General features: G+C 55.6%; 1 protein-coding gene and 1 long non-coding RNA gene across 3 annotated transcripts; one reads left to right on the forward strand and one right to left on the reverse strand.

Annotated features, from left to right (window-relative positions):
- Positions 1 to 2,325: 2,325 nt before the first annotated feature.
- On the reverse strand, positions 2,326 to 15,947 carry CA2 (carbonic anhydrase 2). Of its 2 annotated transcripts, XR_008554621.1 has the most exons (8): positions 15,774 to 15,947; positions 14,871 to 15,068; positions 7,341 to 7,459; positions 6,833 to 6,925; positions 5,596 to 5,658; positions 4,516 to 4,671; positions 2,593 to 3,105; positions 2,326 to 2,511 (listed from the first exon to the last, which is right to left on the reverse strand). XR_008554621.1 is itself a non-coding variant. In XM_008160369.3 (7 exons), exons 1-7 carry the CDS (start codon positions 15,805 to 15,807, stop codon positions 2,986 to 2,988), a joined length of 783 nt encoding a protein of 260 aa, XP_008158591.2. In that variant the 5' UTR covers positions 15,808 to 15,947; the 3' UTR covers positions 2,326 to 2,985. The 2 variants fall into 2 exon arrangements, 1 of the variants encoding a protein (XP_008158591.2); XM_008160369.3 differs by having other exon boundaries at positions 2,326 to 3,105.
- A 446-nt stretch (positions 15,948 to 16,393) lies between these two features.
- On the forward strand, positions 16,394 to 17,856 carry LOC129147238 (uncharacterized). Its single transcript, XR_008554603.1, has 2 exons — positions 16,394 to 16,771; positions 17,554 to 17,856. It is a non-coding gene; the product is annotated as an uncharacterized LOC129147238 (long non-coding RNA).
- Positions 17,857 to 22,099: the final 4,243 nt, after the last annotated feature.

Raw genomic sequence — 22,099 nt, forward strand, 5'->3', positions numbered from 1 at the left:
AACAAGCAGGAACCCTAATTATCTCCAGTGAGCGAAGAGGGAATTGACGCGGGGGTCACAGGCCTCACCCGTCCCCTCACCGGAGGGACAGCAGGGCCCGTGCTCACACGGCAGTCTGCCGGCCTCGCTGAACTCCGCCTCACCCTACCTGCGCCCCTGGCGGAGGCCGCTGCGACCCGACCCTCGGCGAGGACCTGCCTTGTTCAGAGAAAACACATCTGCTTTGGAGGGTCTGTGTGAGAAGAGCTACTACCGAGCACTCCCCAGGAGCCAGGCCCCACTGAGCGGGTGTCCAAGGTCACACAGCTGGAAGATCCCCTCTCAGCAGGGCCCTAACGACTCCGTTTCCCGCTCTAAACTTCCTTTTATTCACAGCCCTCTCCTTTTTATGTGTTTCTGAGGCCTTGCCTATTAACGTCTGTTGATAACAGTGGTGCATACGAAGTATCGAATACTTTTCCTCCAACTGGCATGGCGCATACTAGTGAGCTCTGCAGAGTCGTCAGCAATAAGACAAGAATGTCAGCCTGACATAGAGTCGTCGTCTTCCTTTCAGAAAAATGAAAGTGAGAGCCCGGGAGGAAGGCCTGGCTGGTGGGAGCTTATCTGGGCGCCACGGCCGGGCTGCAGCCGGCCCCGCGGCCCTCGGGGAGGAGCTGTGTGGTCCCCTTGGGCAGGGAAGGGTTAAGAACCCCCCTTCCATGCATGTCGCAGGAGGCAGTGCAATAAGAAGCCACTGAATTTTGCCTTCTGGTTGCATAAATGCTTTCTAGACGCGGAAGCAAATGGGGGAAATGCTTATTTTCATCCTCGGGCAGTTTTGGTTGCTATAAACAGAAAGACTCCATGGGATGGTCAGGACATACATGGATTCTGGGGCATCACCCAGAAAGGAGACGGGGTCCTCAGGGCGGGAGGAGCGGAGGACGGGGCACAGGGGGTGGCTGTTCGGGCAGCGCCCGTCTGCCCGGGCTAATCCTGATGACTTCACTTGGCACGTCGGGGCCCCTCGTGGCTGCTCTGTCGTGGCTGATGCTTACTGGTGCTCCCGAGTGTGCTGGCGTTCCGTGACGGGTTCGCTCACGGGAACGGAGGTGATTTGCTCGTATTATCCCCTCACGTTGCAGAGGAGAAGCAGGAGATTTAAGGAGATTAGAGCTCGCCCCAGTTCCTGCAGCTGAGACGCAAAGCCAGGCTTCAGTGCAGACCATCGAACTGCGGAGCCAGCCCGGCCTCGGGCACTTGTCACCCCGAGTCCCCCTCCTGCTGGTGCCCAGGCTTGTTCAAGGCCCTTCCCATCTTCTAAGTGAGATTTGTGAGTACCTGCTTGTTTTGTGCAAAACATGCCCGTTTTCAACAGACAGAGGTGAGGAATGAAACGCTGGATAACAAGAAAGTAATTCCTATCAGGCTTCTAAAAAACTGTGATAAAACTTACCATGTTACCCCTTGTAAGTGTACAGTTCGTAATATTAAGCACATTCCACTGCTGTGCAATCATCCCTACACCCCTGTTGTGAAACCCTGTTCCTTCTGTGCAGCTCGCTGCTCTGGCGCCCCTGCGGGGGGGGGGGGGGGGGGGGTGGGGTGGCGCAGGGCGGGGGCCAGGTCAGCGCTGAGGAGGAGAGGCTGGGCGGTCCCGCAGGAAGGAGGGTCAGCTTTCTGACCCAGCGTGCGGGGGCGGGGGTGGGGTGTGTGTGTGTGTGTGTGTGTGTGTGTGTGTGTGTGAGAGAGGAAGATGTCCCTGTCCCACCCATGTTCAGAACCAAACGTGGGTGGTGAGGGGAGCAAGGACTCACGACCTGGTCAGAAGAGGCAGCTGTCCCTGTGGGGGGCTCTCCCTGTGTGGCGGGGGGTCCCTCATACCTGACCCCTGGGCTATGATAGGAGTGGGCGGGGCCTGGCGACTGGAGGTGATGGCGGGGATACATTCGGCCATGGGTCCCGCCCAGACCAGATGAAAGATGTCAGCACACGCAGGTCGGGGCCCAGGCCAGCCAGCCTTTACCCAGATTCCCTCGCAGAAAGGTCACCCCAAGAGGCCAGCAAGGACCGGGGCGGCTCACAAGTCCAGGCCCGCTCCCTGTCACCCCGCCGTGGCCGGAGCGGGCAGATATGGAAACCTGCTGACACAGCGAGGCTGAGAGGCCACTCCCCCCCCCCTCCCCCAGGCAGCCGTGGATTCCGGCCGCGCCCCTCTCCCTGGGCAGACGGGCACGGACCTTCGGGTTCCTTCCATCCCGAGTGAGCCGACATGGTCACCCCACCATGAACCGATGGAATTATAACCACACACGCCCACTCCTCCAGCACAAAACACAGCGCCCCAAAGAGAAACCGGTTTTATTAGAGGATGTTCCCCAAATACGGCATTTGTGAACAGAGGACTTGTTTCTGGGTGGAGTGTACTGTGCCGCAGCCACCACGGTACCAGCGGCTACAGATCCCGCCTCACGGACACGGCGCTCACGTCACTGAGCTACAGCAGACGTCACAGGCACGACGACGTTGCTACAAATACATACGGACTTTAAACTTCTCTTTTGTACAACATCTTGGAGTCAGAACATTGGTCCCGTCTGGTTCACTCACACAGAATCCTGAGCTTTTTACCTGATTCACGTCACAGGCTCAGCGCACCGCACGTGCAGATCTGAGCCGCCTCGTCCTGTCTGTCACATCTCCGTGTGAGGCCACGGCCACGGCCACGGCCACGGCCACGCGCTGTGACAGGCAGGTTCCTCTCGGATCCCTTTAATCGCTTCTTACGGAAAGGCCACCACCCAGCAAAGCACCAACCACCGCGCCGCTGCCTCGCCGGACAGCGGCCGGCTCCTCCCACGGGAATAGCAAGCGCATGGGGGGGGCGGGGGGACAGGAAGGGTGTAGTGGGGGGCCCAGCAGTCGGACGCAGAGCAGCGGTCCGCTTCGCCGCGTGGGCCTGTGCTCCGCGCCGGGGCCTCGGGCGCTGGGGACCGCCGCGCCTCACTGGAAGGACGCCCGGACCTGGCGGCAGTGCAGGGGCTGCGGCGGGCGCCAGTTGTCCACCATGGGCTCCTCCGCCTCCCCCTCCTTGTTGAAGCTAAGCTTGCGGAACGCCGTGATCTAAGAGACACAGAGAAGATTAAAAATGAAAAAGAAGCGTTTCACGGCGGTGCTGAGGCATGTGCTGGGTCACATCTGAACTGGGCTCCCCTATGTTCACAGCAGCATGTATCCATGTGCACATCTCACGGGACCCCAAGATAACCACAGAGTGCACACGCATGCGTGCACAGACGGAAACCTTTCCATGACACACGCTGGGAATCGCTGCTGCTGGTGGTGGGGACATTTTCCATCCTTTCTTCGTTCCTTCTGACTTCATACCCTGAGGTGTAACATAGCAACAATCCTAAGTGAAAATTAAGCTCTGCTTCTGCCTAGGGAGGGTAAACCACAGCACCTGTGCGGTTAGGTGGGGCCCACGGTCGGCCAGCCCAGAGCCGGAGGCAGGCCGGCGTCTCTGCTTAAATGCGCAGGACACCCGAGGGCTGTGCCGAGTGGGAGCCCAGTCCTTGTCTTGGTGGGTCTTTGTATTTTTATTTTATTTATTTATTTATTTATTTATTTATGGTTAATCCTCACCCGAGGATATTTTTCCATTGATTTTAGGGAGAGTGGAAGAGAGAGGGAGAGACAGAGAACATCGATATGAGAGAAATACATCGATTGGTTGCCTCCTGCATGAGCTCTGACCAGGGCCCGGGCCAGGGAGGAGCCTGCAGCTTGCCCTTGGTTCACAGGCTGATGCTCTGTCCACTGAGCCAGACTGGCTAGGGTGAATCTTTTATTTTTTAAGCAGGAAGGGAGAGGAAGAGAGAGAAACATCAGTAACGAGAGAGAATCATCGATTGGCTGCCTCCTGCACACCCCACCCTGGAGATCGAGACTTGATCTGAACGAATGAAGGTCAGCAGCCACCAGTCAACAGCCTGAGCTATCTGGCTCAGTAATAGTCCCACAGTCACCCCACAGAGTCAACTTGGATTGAAGTTGATGGCGGTGACCTGCCCCGCCCCTGCCCCTGCCCCGCTGGGACTGCAGGCATTAACCACCTGCCCGCACCGACCGCACTGCACCCAACGCACGGCGAGGGGTCTGTCTCGGCCTCCGGCCACGCTGGCCGCGTGGACCGAGTTCAGTGGTTTCTGCCAGGCCCGCTCGCCTTCGTCAGCTGTCAGGGAGCCGAGGAGCGTCCTGACGCGTGTGACCTTGGGCATGACAGGTCATGGCGCAGGGCTTCGCTTCCTCAGTGTCACAGAAGAGCACCCGTTCGGTGACAGGCACCTCGCCCCGCACCCTCCGTCTGTCCATGTGTACAGCCTGAGGTGATGGTTAATAGCGAGCAATGTTTATCGCGTGCTATTCGCTCAGCTCTGCGCACCCTGCTCCGCGGCCAGAACACCAGGAGGGTACCAGGTCGGCTGACTCCACAGCTCCCGCACCCGGCCCGCCCGCCGTCGGGACTCCCACCTGCTCGCTGCTCACGCTGATGGGCTCCCGAAGCACGATCCAGGTCACGCACTCCAGCAGCGGCGGCGTGGTCAGCGAGCCGGGGTAGGTCCAGTAGTCCAGGCTCCCGGGAAGCAGCCCGCTCGGGTCGAAGCCAGGGAAGGCGGCGCTCTTACCCTGCACAAGGGACACTCCGGTTAGAGCCTCCTGGCCGGGGGGCGGCACACCTAACAGCCACAACGCTGCATTTTTAACGAGAGGCCCACCCCCGGGAAACAGAATAAAAGGTGCCTAACAGAGACGTCTCCCCGAAACACAGCCGTGAGCAGGAGAACTGACTCCTCTCAGCCCGGCGCCCCACAAACGGCCAGTTTCGTTGTTCATGGCCAAGTCAGAGTCCCTCCGGCATCGCAGGCCCTTGGTCCGCTCACTGGGTGTGGACCCTGGCCCGCCCCGTCCTGGCTGTCGGGAATAACGCCGCAGTGAGCGTGGGGTGCGGGTGTCTTTCTGAGTTAGCGCTTTCAGATCAGGCTTATCAGGCGTCCAGGGCGTCCAGCTGGAGGTGGGGGTGAGCGTTTCGGAAGTCAGAGGCTGCTGTGAGCACAAGCTTTGCGGAGCCAGGGCTGCCACCGGCGGTTGCCGCGTTTAATTTACGCCGATGCCCACTGGCCTCGGCGCAGCTGTGCGTAGCAAGGGTTTCACCAGGGGGTGCATCAATTCAAGGAGGCCACGGGGCCGAACCTCCGCGAGGCGGGGCCCGTTCACGGTGTTCACCACGGCGTGCAGTGGCCGGTCCTCAGGAAATCCCGGCCAGATGGGGTGAGTGACCAGCGGGCCGGGCGACCTTTCCGCCTCCTCCCAGGCACGAGCCCCTGACGCGCACATGGACGCGTGGACGGGGACGCAAGATTACATAAACACCAGTCTAACTTGGACGGGCATCAGGATCGACTTTTGGATTAAAAGAGGTAAATAAATATGTAAGCGACATTTTACCTCTACTAATTGCTCTTCCGAACACCCCTTGTCAAGCCCAAACTATTCCATTTGAACAAAAGCGTTTCCCCAAAGCCCCCGGGGGTGGCGGGACACGCACGGTACCTTTGTTTTAATGGAGGCCAGCGCGTTGATGACCTTCTGGAGGCCTGGCTTAGCATCGCCGACCTAGAGACAGACACGGGACAAGGTGCTGGATGACAGGGGTGCCACGCCCGTTGGATCTGGGCAGTTCTATCATAAAATTTCTCCAAAGAGGAAACCCAAAGCCCGCACTCGCTACCTGGCCCCCCTCAGCCCTCCCCACGCGGCCGGCCGGCCAGGCGAGCTGCGCAGCCTCTCAGGGCCACCGCGCTCTCAGCTCAGGAGGAAGGACACCGGCCCGGGCTCGCCGCACCTTCTCGTGGGCCTTCGCCGCTGCCGCCCTCGCTTTTAACACTCTCCCCGGCTCTCCTGCCCTCCTGCCTCCCCACCCCTCGGCCCCGGGTTCCTTCCATCATTTAATCCGCGCCTCCCGTGCTCTCCCTGGGCCGTTTCACAGACACGGGGCTCCCGCCTTGACACAGTCCAGCCCAGGGACTCCGCTGGCTTTACAACTGTCTGGATGGCAGCTCAACCTTCCCCGTCCCCGTTCCCTGAAATTCCCCACTATGGAGCCCCGTGCTTCAGCCCTGCAGAGCCCGCCCTTCCTTTAGCTTTTGGGGGTCCCAATAAGCACCCGGTGTGCCTCTGTGGGGTGCAGATTGTGTGGAGCTAAAGCCAACCCTAGCAAACTTCTACCCCTCCTCCCCACTTTAACTGCGTGGAAGAACTTGGTGAGAGGCTGTGCTCAGAAGAGGTGAGCAGAGATGACTTCTTTTGTCAGAGCTGCAGGGCAGGGAAACTACTGATTACGGGGCGGCTCTTCTTATCCTCCTGCAGCGACCTGCGGGCCCGGGCCCTCCCCAGCCCTAGCTCGGATGCCTCCTAGCCCAGGTTCCCTCTCCTGCCCGAGGTCTCCGACTCCCGTCTGCGGGGCTCCCACACAGACGCCTGTACTCCACGGGTGATTTTCTCTTGCCTCCTGTCTAGTGGGCCGCCTGGCCGGCCGGGAGAGCCTCGCGGGCAGAGGAGAGCTTGTCCTCCCCACAGCGCCTGTCCGGCTCGAGGTGAGGAACCAGTGGATGAGGCAGTGCACCTCTGGCTCCCTGCCCCTCTCACAGGGCGCACCCCACACCCACCTGAAACAGCACCAACCCCTCTCAGCCCTGCGTGGTCCCAGCTCCACCCAGGCTCTCTGGAGAGTGTCCTGTCTGGCTCACCTTTCCGGAAAACAGGGGGAAGACCTGGGCCGTCCACTAACCTTCAAAAAAACTCCCAGAACAGCCAGCCCATCGGGCTGTTTGACGGCCGTCCCGAAGTCCGGGTACTTGGTGTTCCAGTGAACCAGGTGCAGCTGGGGCAGAGACAGAGCATGCAGTGAGGACGGACAGAACGGGACCCAGACCCCCCCCCCCACCCCCCCCCCCCCCCACACACACACTGTGGTCTCTGGGCATTTTAAACGCAACCCTTTCCTTCATTCTAATTCTATTTAAACTGTCTGGCCTTCTCGCAAGTGATTTCATCAACAGCAAGAGTTGCCTATTCTGCGGGCAGCGCCCGTTCTGTTCTAGGTTTAGGGGAAGACGGGGCCCGCCCACTGGAATCATTCGCTCCGCCAAGGCTGTCCTTGGAGAAGCCAGAGCAAGCGTGAAGTCTTTTGTGTAAAAAGCGGTTCCCCTGCTTAAGCCGGATTTGCAAAGTTAAGCTTTTGAAGTCAATGCGAAGTAAGTGTCACTGCTTCCCAGAGGAAAGCAGGCTCAGGTCACCTCTGCGGCGTATTTCTTCTGGTCCACTCTGTGCTCCGAGCCCTGCCCATCGGACGAGCCCCAGTGAAAGTGGAACTGGACCAGGCGGTAGGTGTCGGCGAGGGGTCCTCCCTTCAGCACTGAAATGTAAAGATATACGCGTGTGTGTGTGTGTGTGTGTGTGTACACACGTGTGTACACGTGCATACTCACACATGTGCTATGAAACGCACACTATAAATGTTGCATTTGAATCCCACTGCATAGGGCTGCATATGTGCCCCACAGAACATTTTCACTCTGAAAATTCAACCCGGGCTCAGGTTGGCCCCCAGTGCGGAACAGAACCCGCTGCAGCTGTTCCTCACGCGTGTTGCCTAAAGGACCATGCTTTCCCCTCTGTCTTCTGAGCACAGTGGCACTTCTCTTCTGGGTTTGCTTTGGGGTCATAGGGTCAGGGCAGAGAGGAGAAATATTAAGGAAGCTACCGACTCCTCTGTGAGTCACGGAGGAAGTTCGTTCCAGGCGCTGCTGGCCAGCGCAGGCCTCCGGCACATTCGCACAAATGTGGCAGCCTCTCTGCCCGGGACTGTCCCGAGGCGACTCAGCTAACCTGTCAGAACAGTCCTACAAGCCAGAATTTCTGAGATACCAGCATTCTTGATCTCAATGCTGTAAAATCCTATCTTCCTCATACTGGCTTTCCAAATTCTTTAGTAGCAGTGACCATCCAAACCCAAAAGCTACTGACTAGCTTCGTCCCTTTAAAATTTTTATTTAACCTCTCTGACCTTAACTTCTTCATCTGTAAAATGGGTATATCCAATTGTTTACTCCACTAGGTACTGATCACATACTATATGCAGTGTGAGGTGCTCTATTATCTCCAAGAACTTCAAATTCTAACTTGAATAACTATCTCATGATTCTACTGTTCAGGTATTAATTACAGAAAAATCAGTCCTAGAAATCAGGGTGTTAGACCACAATGTATCTGTAACCAGTTGTGTCTTAAGAGAGGATTAACATAGTAAGAGGTCGCTGCTTCCGCATTCCCGCCGAAAACTTTGTACCTGACCTGTGTGTATGAATGGGATTTAACCAGTATATTTTAAAGCTTTTAAAATTAGTTTAGTTCTACTACTTCAACTTTACTTTTTCCAGAACTGGGATTAAACATCTGTTCCCAGGAGTATACTTTGTTAGTTTGGGTTTATAATTCATGAAAGAATGAGCCCACACTTTGGCTCTGCAACCAAAGGGACCAAGTCTGATGGAGAGCACTCACGGCTTCCCTTGAGCTCAGTGTGCGTACAGGCAGCAGCGCTCTCATCTACTGGGGAGCAGGGGAGCCGGCGGGAGGCCCGGCGGAGGCCTTTCTGTGGCTCCTGCGGGGCCTTGGCTGCGGCTCTCCTTTTCACGGGCAGGAGAGAGGAAGAATGAAAAATCCCATAAATCAGAAATAGTGCTATGTTATAGAGCTGCTAAGAAACATCAATTTGCATGTTTTCTGACAAAAATCACACCTCTTGAAACTTAATAGCAATAAATTGTAAAAGCTTTTTTTAACCTCATAAGTCTATGAGAAAAGAATTAGCCTTATCACCCCAAATAGGCTTTTTCAAAAACGAGATAATTCCTATTTTTCATAATTATATAACCTTAAAACAAAATACTTGTTTATGAAATAAATTGATGTTGGAATTAATTTCTTTATAACTTCTTAAAGCTACTAACTAACTGGCTGGCTGATCATAAAAACCATTTGTAACATCATTAATTCTCCCAAGTGGGAAAATGAGTTAAGTAAAATCTGAGCTGACTGATCTCCCTCCAGGTGAAGAATCTTGTCAGAATCTTAAACTTTAAAGATCATGCAGCTTAGAGCTAGTTCCCACTCTCCCTGGCGGATCTTAAGATTCCGTCCTCATTGACTTCTTACAGAGAACATTTAGAATCAGGCAAGAGCACATATGAGCGTTTATTAAACAGGACTTCCTAATCCTGAAAAGGAAAAGTAAGTGAAGCTCTGGGCTCAATGATTAAACACATTCCATGCTAATCTGTCATTACCGAATACCTGCTTCCACTCCTATTAAAATAAAACTATGCTGCTACGTAAACTGTAAGCCTGTTGTAATTTCAGAAGATTATTACAGTTAATGTTTACTTGCTATTGAAAGCTGCATTGCTGGCCTTCTTCAACTAGTTGGTTACTTCTCAAAATCCTTAACGTGAAGTCTGGTCAGTGAAGTCCCCCAGAGCAGTGTTATGATAATAACGTGCCCTGGGCTGTAACCTGTCTTTTTAACCGAGAAACAGCAAAGGGGCGTGTGTTGGAAGCTGGGAAGCGGATGCCTCTGGGTCTGCTCATTTACCCGCTTTACGTTGGCTGTCTCAGGTCACCGTCTAACTTCCCCCGTTTAAAATGAAACCTGCTTTTCTACTGCAAAAATAAGGTTTAAAAATAGCAGAAGTTGTTTCTGTAAAAGGCAACGAGGCCGTGGGGCGGACGAGGCATGGCCTACTGCCTGGTGGAAACGCGCTCCACGGGGGAAGGACAGACCCACGCGGCTCCCACGCACCCGAAGCCCCGATCCCCCACCCCCCGCCCGGGCGCTGCAGCCTTCACTGCCTCGGGGGTCACAACACAGCTAAATACACAAACTGCAAAGGAAGCGCCAAGTAGTCCAGCCCCGTGGTCGGCAAACCCATCAGTCAACAGAGCCCAATACCAACAGGACAACGACCGGAATTTCTTCTGAGAGCCACATTTTTTAAACTTAAACTTCTTCTAACGCCACTTCTTCAAAATAGACTCACCCAGGCCGTGGGCTTTTGTGGAAGAGCCACACTCAAGGGGCCAAAGAGCCGCATGTGGTTCGCGAGCCGCAGTTTGCCGACCACGGGTCTAGACAAATCTGACTTCCTGTACAGATTACGTGGGAAAATTATGTCTAATATAGGTTGTTTGTAAAATTAAGACATTCACGCCAGTCAAACTGAGATAAATCAGACCACCCATACAAATTAAAAACTGACATTTTAACGCTTTTGAATTTTTTCTTCCAAATCACATGAGCACTTAATATAAAATGCATCCAAAGAACAAAGACCTCAGTGGAAGTCAATAATCTCTCTTAAATCCAAAATACCAATAAACTAACCAATGACCTTTGGTTTAAACTTAAAATTTAAGGAGTTTTCTATCAACAATGTGAAGAAATAAATCCACTAACACAGCATTTCCAACAGGTGAGCCACGTTCTCCGTGAATAATCAGAAGACACCCCTGTGGCCTTCCTGGCGGCGGCGGCCAGGCCTCCCCACGAGGGAGAGCGGACGTCCGGGCGGACCAGGGAGAAGAGGACCGCTGCTTCTGAGGAGCGAAATGGCAGGCTGCCCCTCGCTCCAGGTGACACGCGGAAATGCAAGAGGACAGTTTGTAGAGGCAGGCGGAGGGCAGCTGTCCAAGCATAAGAGACTCCAGTGTGTGCACAGACAGGGCCTGGCAGCGCTGCACAGGCTGAGCGGGGTGGGAGTTCACCTCTGTCACACACTCCGGACACGGCCTGAGGGCTCCTGGAGGCAGACCGTCACCCTCTACTATAGGGACTGCGGACTCGAACGCAGACACGCACACACATGCACACACACACACACACACGCAGACACACACGTGCGCACACACACGTGCAGACACATGCAGGCGCACACACATATGCAGACACACACGCAGACACAGGCACACGCAGACACACGCAGACACATGCACACGCAGACACACACACACACGCACACACACACACACGCACACACACACACACACAGCCATGAACGTGATCAGTACGGTGTGCTGCCGTTCTGTGGGGTTGGGTTAGGGTTGTGCTGTGCAGGACAAGCCCTCCCATTGGCTGTGGCTGCTTCCTTTCGGTCTAAGGTTGTCTGTGGCAGGAAAGTTTAACAGCGTCAACAGTGAGTTCCTGAAAAGCAAGCAGGACCCAGAATGTGCCCAGAGCAGGTCTGCTCGCCCGGGGCCAGCACAGCCGGCTGCCTGCCTTCTTCTTTTTGAATTAATATGAACAGATGCAAACATTCCAATTTCTCAAAAAACACACAACACAGAAATAATGAGAGCTGTGTATGGATTAGCCCAATAATCCGGACATTATTTTTCAATGATATTTGCCTCTAACTTTGCAATAAAGCAGGAGAGTTTTAAACACATTAATAAAAGTTAATAAGTTAGCAGGAATTAGGAATTTTGAATGCTGTTCTTTTCTCTCAAATAAAGCTAGTAATAAAAGATCTCATGCAGGGGGAGTTATTTTTTAATAATTAAAAAGCTCTAACAAGATTAACGATTTTCCATTAATTTAAGGTGGTTTGTTTTTAAAGGAATTTAGAAGATGGATGAGGGCTTTAACCCAAGCTCCGGTCACAGCCCATTACCTCCACAGGCAGAAAGAATTCCTTGGGCTTAAACACAGCAATAACTTCTGCCGGCTCAGCTCCCGACTCCCAGTTATTTCAGTTGGAGATGAGATAGCAGTTAGGATATATTTGAAAATCTGAGCCTCTGAGAAGTGCTAGAAGACTGAAATCTCACTGAGGGAGGGAAAAGGAAATAAATTTAAGGGTTTAAAGTATAAAATAAGTGGCAAAGGATATAAAAAATGCAAACAGCATAACAATAACTCCTAACAAAAAGAGAAGTTAAACTGTCTACTTAAAGAAATTGGTGGCCTGAGGGATAAATTGTGCTGAGACTTACATGGACAGAAAAGCGCAGTGTGCTGGAAACCGTGCGTGCTGTGTTAACCGTGGTTATTTTTTGAAGATTTCTCTTCCCTTCTATTCTGAGGTCCCCAGGCAGTCCCTCCGCAGCGGGAGGCCAGCCTCTCCCTTACACCCGGCGGCCGCTTCTCCTAACCTGAGAGTCCAGGATCTTGAAAAAAGTCTAAGACTGTTCCCCTGCCTGGTGCGATCGCTTTGGTTCTGTTTTAATTCCGTGGGTGTGTTTTCCCTTACCATCAATATTTAATACATTCTGCATTCTAGAAAAGAGAACAAGCTTCCTTGTTTAACAAAACCACTGAGGGTGTTGCAGTGTTTGAACAGTTACAAAGGAGCCTTTCACGTGCGAAGAGAGCAGGTCCTTCTGCGCCCGCCTGTCCGGTTCCCGCGCCTCCCAGCCGTGCCAGCAGGTGCTGCGCGCCGGGAGCCCTCCAAGCCTTGGCCTGGGCCTCACCGAGACCCGGCCAGCCCAGGCCGCCGTTTCCTCCGCCCTGCTGCCCTGCGAGACTTCCGGACCCAGCCCATCACGCCCCTCTTTCTCCAGAGGTGCCCAGCCCCCGCCGGCCCTCGGTGCTGCCTGACCTTGCATCTCCTTGTTAGTGAGGATTTTTAAAATGAGAACCAAGTGAAGCACATGTGTCCCCACGGCGTGGATTTGAGCCCCTCCCTAAACTAAACCACTTGTGTCCTCGGTTCAATCTAAACACGGCCCACGTTAAAAATGCATGTGTGGCTCACAGAGACGGAAAGCCAGGTGGTCAGCCCCTGCCCGTGGAAAAACCCACCAGGAGCGGCAGGAGCGCGGCAGGGCGCACAGCTACCGCTTGGAGCATGGAGGAACCAGCAGGACACCTTTCGTATGATAAACGGGACCTGCAGGTACCCTGACAAACCAGACTGGAACCCCACCGCGTGCTGGCGGTAACCTCAGAGCTCAGCACACGCCTCCCCCTCAGGCGGACGCCACGCTCACTCCAGGTTCCCAGGTGAGAAAGCAAACCTCTGAGGCCAGGCTGCTGCCACCAGGGCCACGGACCCCGGCGAGGCTCACGGCGACCACCAAATGCTGCCCCCCTTCCCCGAGATACACGCCGCTAACACGGTGCACGGCTCCATTTGTTTTCTCATTGTCCCAGAAAGACTCTCAGCATGCAGTCGGCACGTGGTTATAGTGGATTCTCTGTAGCATCCAGGGAGGTCTGTCACTGGGATACCCACGGGAAACAATGATTTCACTGGCAGCACTGAATGCACATTGTCTCTTTAAAAAACAAGCTGACAGCTGCAGACTGAAGTAGCTGACTTCTTTTGTTTTTGAAATAACCAAACATGAAGTGCTATAGCTCCCTTCTCTGTGTACAATACCGCCAAGACCTTCGGCCTTGTCCTGTTACCATCTCCACACGCGGAAAGGATTGTCTCCCTCACATTTAACTTAGTCGCCGAGCGTTGCTGCTTGGAGTGGCGGGCGCGCTGGGGAAGGTGATGCGGCAGAAACCCACAGAAGTGTCTCCAGGGGACCCCCCTCCCCACCAACCAACTCTAATCCTCAAAACCAAGGAAATCGTGACACTACGCCGGAATGCCTGTGTGTCCATGTGTGCATGCGTGTGCGTGTGTGTGCTGGGTGAGGTGACCCAGGGCACAGGGTGAACACACTTCTCAGATCATGTCCACATCACCCTCCATCAGCCTGTCTTCCCAGATCACTATTTAGAAAGCCCAGTGTCAAGAAAGGTTAACATGGGGACGGGTGGAGAAGGCCTTTTTCAGAACGGTGCTGCATGCGCTGGGTGAGTGCTGGGCGGACAGGGAAGGCCCTGAGGGCTGGTTACACTGACAGCCAGAGCGGCGGGCCACCCCTGCACAGTCGGAGCGGCCCCATCGAGCGCTCCTTCTCATCCGTCCGGGGGGCCCTCCACAGCGCCCGCCCGTGTGTTTGCAGCAGCGGTCACTGCCCTTCAGAGGGCAGCGCTCGGGAAAACAGGGCAATAACATCACCCAGTGGGCCAAGAGGCACGGCTATGGCTGAATGGGAGGATGGGGGAGGGGGGCTCTATTTCTACACAAGGAAAAACACAGCGTTCAGCGAGCGCCCTGTAACAGCTCATTACAATCAAATGACGGTAATTGGTTTTGTCAGTAATGGGCCAAGTATAGCCACCAGCTCTTAACCATCTTCATCTGTGGGATGAATTTCTCGGCAGATACCATCTTTATCGCACCAGCCCCACACCCAGAAAATACTCCGAATTTTGTTTCCAAGAATTTGGGGGTGGGGGGTGTTGTTGGTTTTTATCCTCACCCAAGGACATGTTTCCATTGATTTTTAGAGAGAGAGGAAGGGAGAGAAATATCGATGTGAGAGTGAAACTTAGAACTTAGAAGTTCTAATTTTTAAAATTATATTTTTGTTGATTTCAGAGAGAGAGGAATGGAGAGGGAGAGAGCAGACACTTGAGAGAGAAACAGAACTTGGATGTTCTAATTCTGCGAAACACACTGTTGGTCTTTCTTGCCAGGGACCTTGCCTCGTGGAATTTTCAGAGGCAGGGCCCAGGTTCTCCATGCTGCAAGGGACCCGGGACTGACTCCGGGAGGAGCAGCCCAGGTCACTTCAAGGTCATCGGCCTGCCCTTCTGAGCCTGGCACCTGTGCCCGTCCCCAGCCTGGCTCTTCCGGGCTGAGAAGGGTCCCCCTTCACTGGGAAACAGCTTTGGGGTAAAAGGCACCAGTTAGGCATTGACCACCGACCTGCTGTGTCCTGGGAGTCGTCAAACTCCACGTTGAAAGCGTGGCCATTGTTGAGGATCCGCTTGGACGCCGCCTGCTCGTAGGACACCGTCAGGGGCTTCAGCGCAGGGTCGTGAGTGGCCGCTTTGGTGTCAATGTCCACGGGGGACTGGCGGTTGCTCTTGGCAATGGGGAAGTCCTTGTGCCAGTGCTCGGGCCCTGGGTGGGAAGGGACGCGTGAGCCCCGTGTGGGGACAGGACCCCACTCCCCAGGAAAGGGCAGCGATGCAGGTTCCCATTGGGCGGCACCACCGAGCCCAGTAACCTTCGGGAAAACACCCCTGCCTCGGTTTCCCCTTTGTACCGTGGGTTAATAATGCCGCCTCCCATAGGGACTGCGTGAGAATGGGCATCCATGTGTGGGGAGCAGTTAGAGCAGCCGGAGCGCCACACAGCTCCAGCCATCCCACGTCCTCTGACTCTGACAGCCCAGATCCGCCGGGCAAGCCAGCTCCTGGTGACCCCTGACATTAGGGTCAGAGGTGAAGGGTGAACTCCGTCCAGGGCAAGGAATTCTACCCGCAGAGAAATGCCAGGGACAAGCGGTCCTGGTGCCAGTGCAGGAGCCTTAGCCACAGGTGGCGCTGAGGGTGGGTGTGGGGGAGCGGGCCCCTGACTTCTGCCACCAACACCTAGCGTTTCCCCTTACAACCTTTCTCTCTTCTCCTGGGTCCAGGTAGGGGGTGTCCGGCAGGGACCCAGGAGGGGCTGTCCTCGCGTCTCCGGCTGAGGGTACCCCCCCCCACCCCCCGCGCTTGGGCCTGTGCGCGCCGGACGCGGGGACTGGGGCAGCGGACAGGGCCGGGCGGTGGGCACCCCGCGCAGGGGCCCTGGGCCGGGCAGGTGCGGGCCGGCGGCACTCACCGTTGTGCGGGCCGTACCCCCAGTGGTGGGACATGGTGGCGGCGGGTCGGGCGGGGCAGGAGTTGGCGCGTCCAGCGGCGGCTGGGGCCGGCACGGTGTGTCCGCGGCCGCGCCGTCACCGGCTTTTATAGGCTCCCGCCAACTCGGTGCCTGGGGCGGCCGGCGGCCGGGGAGGGGCCGGCGGACCTGGCGGCGGGAGGTGAGGGCGGAGGTGCGGTCCCGCCCGCAGCGGGGGGGGGCGGGGGGGCGGCGGGGACAGCGCCCTCCAGGCTGCGCCCGCCGCGCGGGGAGCGCCTCCCGCGGCCGCGCCCGGGGACCTGGGCGGCACCGGCTCCGCGCTCCGGGTGGCGCGGGGCGGCGGGCTCTGCGCGCACCCTCCCTCCGGGCGCGGAGTCCGGTGGCGGCGCCCACGGTGTGGCCCCGGCCCCGCGCTTCCCTCCTGGCCCATTGTGACCGCCTCCCCGGCCCCGGCCCCGCCCGCGCCGGGGTCTCAGCCCCGAAGGCCCCCGGAATTCCCGCCCGGCCGGCCGGCGAGCGGGCAAGCGAGCTGGGGAGCCGTGACCTTGGGGCAAACGGGGATGCGGTCGGCGCTCCGAGCGGAGAGCCCGCGCCCCCCGCTGGCCGGCCGCGGAACGAGGCCGGGAGGCGCGGGAGAGGACGGACCGCAGCCCGCAGGAGCGGCCGGTCAGGTTCCCAGGAACCCCACCCCCCGCAGCCGGCCAGCGCCCACCCCACACCCACCAAGCGCGAGGCCCCTGCCCTGAGGAACCCGCTTTTCAGACCCTGAGCTGTCCTGGTTTTCTCACGTGAAGGAGCAGCACTTTTCTGAAGTAGTGAAATCCACCAGCCTTCGGGAGGGGCCGAGCCCTGAAACACTGTTACCCAGAACAGGAGTGAAAAGATTAGCTGGGCAATGACACTGAAAAGGGCAAATGATGCTTTTTCAACATAGCATGTTCCGTGACGCTGCCGCAAGTGGCACCAACAAACACGATCCGGTGAGAATGCAGGCCTGCTCTACCCGGTTCTCTGCGGGGCAGTTTCGCCCGCAGAGGACGTTGGCAATGCCTGGGGACCTTTTGGTTGTCACAGGAGGGGTGCTCCTGGCACCCAGGGGTGCTGCTCCACCTGTACCCTGCACAGGGCAGCCCTCCCACTGAAAGCATCCAGCCCCAAGTCCGGACACACGGCCGAGCGCTGTCCCCAGTGATGTCTGCGGGGTCTGAAAGCCAGGCCTGTGTGGGCACACGGCCCAGGCGTGCTGTGCCCAGGACCTGCCGCTCTCGTCTTGTTGGTGGGAGTGGGTAGACAAGACCAAAGCTCTCCTCTGCACCGTGGGGTGACCGTCGCCTCACCGAGAGCACCCCCCGGGGGGCCTTTCTGCCCCAGTGGTGACCCTGGTCAGTCAGGAGCGGCCTCACCCGTGAGGAAGCGTCTCTTTGCTCAGGAATCGCCACTGGGCAGGGGTTTACTTCCTTTTGGAAACAGGGATGAATGAGCTTCCACGCGGGGGCATGTGGGCACCCCACTGTCTCCTGGTGAAGGACTAGAGCCAGGATTCGCCAGCCAAAGCGGGTCCTCCCCGGGGCTTCCTCTCTGCGTCCAGGGTCAGCGAGTCCCGCTTGGGGGACGGGACGGGACGGTGGGGGAGACAGTGGCCTGTGCCCGGGGGTGCTTACATTTTGTTATCTGTGTATATAGAAGGACACTGTGTCTATCATTTCTGCTTAAGTCCTGGATCATGCTCTAGCACTGTGCCCTGTGGTCTGCTCCGCCACAGGCTGGACTCATTGCTGGCCGAGGGCGCAGGAGGCCGAGGCATGTCCTGCCAGGCACCGGTGCCCTGGCTGTGCTGTCTGCCCCCTCCGCATGGCGCTGATATCACCGTTCACCACTACTTCGTGCCCAGCGTGCGGGCGCGGTGCTCACGCCCGATAAGCCCTGGCCCCGCAGGCTGCCTGCTCTACCACTTCTCTGGGGTAGTCACCCTCCCCATCTTCCTTCTCCTTAGTATTTCTTGGCAGTTCTCTGGTTTTGTTTTATTTCTTCCATACTCTACACATAAACACTTTGAAAAGCATGACCCTTTCAACAAGAAGGCTTGGCGTCATTTGTGTGTACTCCTGCGGTCTCGGCGAACATGGAGCGCCTCCCCGCTCAGAGCGCAGGCGCTGAGCGAGCTGCAGGCGTTCCTGACGCCCAGGCTACTTCGTGATTCCTCCGGGCCCTCTGCCTCCCGGGGCTCACTCAGTGTTTCAGTCGGTTAAGCTCCCAGGACGGAGGCTGAGCATGCCTCGCCATCGTGACAACAGGCCCTCTGTTAGAACAAATTAAAAGGACGAAATTAGACCTTCCCTGATGAAATATTATAAAATGCTTGTTTAACAAAAATTATAATAGGCAGGCTGTTTAGATCATCAAGTTATGAGCTGACCCACCAGCATACCAATCCCACCACCACCACATCCCACCACCACCACCTCCAACAACAACATATCCCACCACCACACCAGCTTACCATTCCCACCACCACCACATCCCACCACCACCACCTCTAACAACAACATATCCCACCACCACCAACAACATATCCCACCACCACCACCAACATATCCCACCACCACCACCAGCTTACCAATCCCACCACCACCACCAGCATACCAATCCCACCACCACCACCTCCAACAACAACATATCCCACCACCAACAACATATCCCACCACCACCCCAGCTTACCATTCCCACCACAACCACCTCCCACCACCACCACCTCCAACAACAACATATCCCACCACCACCAACAATATATCCCACCACCACCACCAGCTTACCATTCCCACCACCACCACCTCCAACAACAACATATCCCACCACCACCACCAACATATCCCACCACCACCACCTCCAACAACAACATATCCCACCACCACCACCTCCAACAACAACATATCCCACCACCAACAACAACAACATATCCCACCACCACCACCAGCTTACCATTCCCACCACCACCACATCCCACCACCACCACCTCCAACAACAACATATCCCACCACCACCACCAACATATCCCACCACCACCACCAGCTTACCATTCCCACCACCACCACATCCCACCACCACCACCTCCAACAACAACATATCCCACCACCAACAACAACAACATATCCCACCACCACCAACAACAACATATCCCACCACCACCACCAGCTTACCATTCCCACCACCACCACATCCCACCACCACCACCTCCAACAACAACATATCCCACCACCACCACCAGCTTATCATTCCCACCACAACCACCAACCCCAACAACAATAAACCATTACCACCACCACCACCCCGAGTTTGATTTCTGGTAAATTCACTGAGTAAAAGCTTTTACCCCTAGGGAATTCTCAGCTATGAGTACACTCTAGGTGAGTGGTTGGCAAACTGCGGCTCGCGAGCCACATGTGGCTCTTCGGCCCCTTGAGTGTTCTAACGCCACTTCTTCAAAATAGACTCACCCAGGCCGAAAACCGACTTCTGCGCATGGGCCACGAAGTTTCAATCGCACTGTACGTGCGCACCCGCACGTGGTATTTTGTGGAAGAGCCACACTCAAGGAGCCAAAGAGCCTCATGTGGCTTGTGAGCCACAGTTTGCCGACCACTGCTCTAGGTAGTGATTACAAGAGCATGAGTACGTATGTGGAGTGTAGTCTGTGGAGGGTAGGAATTTACCTGAATGGACCACCTGGTTGGTTGGCGTGGGACAGAATATGTCAGTGGGAAATGCTTACTGAATTTTCATTATCAGCCAACTCTGTGCACTCTGGCCACGACACACTGAGTTAGGAAGACTCATCCTTATAATGGGTGGGCAGTTCCTGTGGCATCTTCACACAACGCTCAGAACATGGAGCATGAATGTCACAAGTGGGAAAATGGAGGTGAACGCGTGGAACTTCAAGTGCTAGATTTGATCTGCTGATTCCTGCCGCTGCTCCCGTGTCACAGGCTCATTGCCAACCGGCCTCTTCAGTGTGCACAGAGAAGCAGGTGCTAGAGGAGATAAGTTTCTGGGTGGAGGTTGTGCTTTATAGCTCCTCAACATGCCTCTCCCATACTAGGTGAAATGCATGTTTTAAATTTAAATTTGCAAAGGATAAGGTTTGACCCATATAAAGCTGCTTCCCTTTCCCATCCAAAGTCTCTTTACTGAGAGACCTGGGTGATGGCAATAGAAACCCCTGCCCTCCTCCAAGGACTCCGGAGATGGGGACAGACCTCACACCAGCTCATAGTTGTACAGTGTCATTCAGTATTTTAGGATTTTCATTGCCTCATCCACCCATACCCACCCATCCACCCACCCACCCTTTCATCCATCCATCCATCCATCCACCCACCCTTCCATCCATCCACCCACCCTTCCATCCATCCATCTATCCATCCATCCATCCATCCATCCATCCATCCATCCATCCATCCCCACCCATCCACCCACCCACCCTTCCATCCATCCATCCATCCATCCATCCACCCATCCACCCATCCACCCATCCACTCTTCCATTCATCCATACACCCACCCACCCTTCCATTCATCCATCCACCCATCCATCCATCCATCCATCCATCCATCCATCCACCCACCCACCCACCCACCCACCCTTTCATCCATCCATACACCCGCCCACCCTTCCATCCATCCATCCATCCATCCATCCATCCATCCATCCATCCACCCACCCACCCTTTCATCCATCCATACACCCACCCACCCTTCCATCCATCCATTCATTCATCCATCTATCCACCCATCCACCCTTCCACCCACCCTTTCATCCATCCATACACCCACCTACCCTTCCATCTATCCACCCATCCATCCATTCATCCATCCACCCATCCACCCATCCTTCCATCCATCAATCCACCCATCCATCCATCCATCCATCAACCCACCCACCCTTTCATCCATCCATACACCCACCCACCCTTCCATCTATCCACCCATCCATCCTTCCATCCATCCATCAACCCATCCACCCTTCCATCCATCCATACACCCACCCACCCTTCCATCTATCCATCCATACACCCACCCACCCTTCCACCCATCCACCCATCCACCCTTCCATCCATCCATCCATCCATCCATCCATCCATCCACCCACCCTTCCACCGATCCTTTCTTCCTTCTTTCCTTCCATTCTTCCCTCCTTCCACACATCTGTCTGTCCATCTGCCCATTCTTCCATTCAACAAATACATTTTGAGCACTGGCTAGGTTTCAGATGCTGTTAGGTACTGGGGCCTCAGTAGTATAACAAGACAGGTGGAGTCCTCCCTTTTCTATAGCCTTCCACCCCCCATTACTCATCACACACACTCACACACACACCAAGTTACATCACAGATGAGATTCAAATGGACTTGTTGCTCCAAAAATTGGTTCCCAGTGCAAGAACCCACCCTAGTCTTCCCTGAAGAGCAGCCTCTTTATGGCTGCCTGCCTGCTCCTTCCTGCTTAGTTCTCAGTTCTTCCCCATGGCCCTGCTCTGCTCGGCTCCGGTCTCCCTCCCTAGCCAAGCCCTCTCCCTGGGCCCCCAAACACCCACATGTCCCCGCCTGCCTCAGGGCCTCCATTAGGCCGACTGCCCCCAGGAGCAGAGGTGGGAGTTCTAGGACCAGATTGCACAGTGAGTTCCAAGGCTGCCTTTCTAATGTACTTTCATGGGAGTTAAGTGTCCCCGGGGGGAAGAAGTCCCTTGATCACATGTGTTAGGAACCATTCAAATTTTAAATGAGTCAAGTGAGTATGACAGAAATTTATGGACATGTTGAAACAAAGAATATGCACATTTAATGGTCAAAATATTTCCCTTGAGCTCCCAGGCCCCTCCTGTACCCGGGGATGATTTAAATACAAGGGAGAATCCGATGCTGTTTACTGCAGAGTCGAGTCTCACCGGCTAAAATTAGCTCTCAAATCGCTGGGTTTTGTGCCGCTGCTCTGCACTCGGTCCCCGGTGACCTCGCTGTTAATGCTCTCGCCCCTGCTGATTACCTGTGATCATCACCTGGTCCAGCTGTCAGGTGGCTGCCACCAGGCACCTTCAAATCCAAAGGGGTTCATTAGCTCCCAGTCGTCTCCTCGATCCTGGATTTCACGCCTCATCTCTCTCATTTCCTTTTGTGCAATAAGATGGTCATCCCCAAATGTATACACTTGTCTCCCAGGTTGACGTGGGCGACTCACCCAGGGTTCTGATTCTGCGGTGTGCCCAGACAAGCCCAAATTAATTTCACGGCAGGAGACCTTCTGTACTCACCA

The sequence above is a fragment of the Eptesicus fuscus genome, chromosome 19 (genome assembly GCF_027574615.1).
Source record: "Eptesicus fuscus isolate TK198812 chromosome 19, DD_ASM_mEF_20220401, whole genome shotgun sequence".
In the NCBI taxonomy this organism is placed as follows: Eukaryota; Metazoa; Chordata; class Mammalia; order Chiroptera; family Vespertilionidae; genus Eptesicus; species Eptesicus fuscus.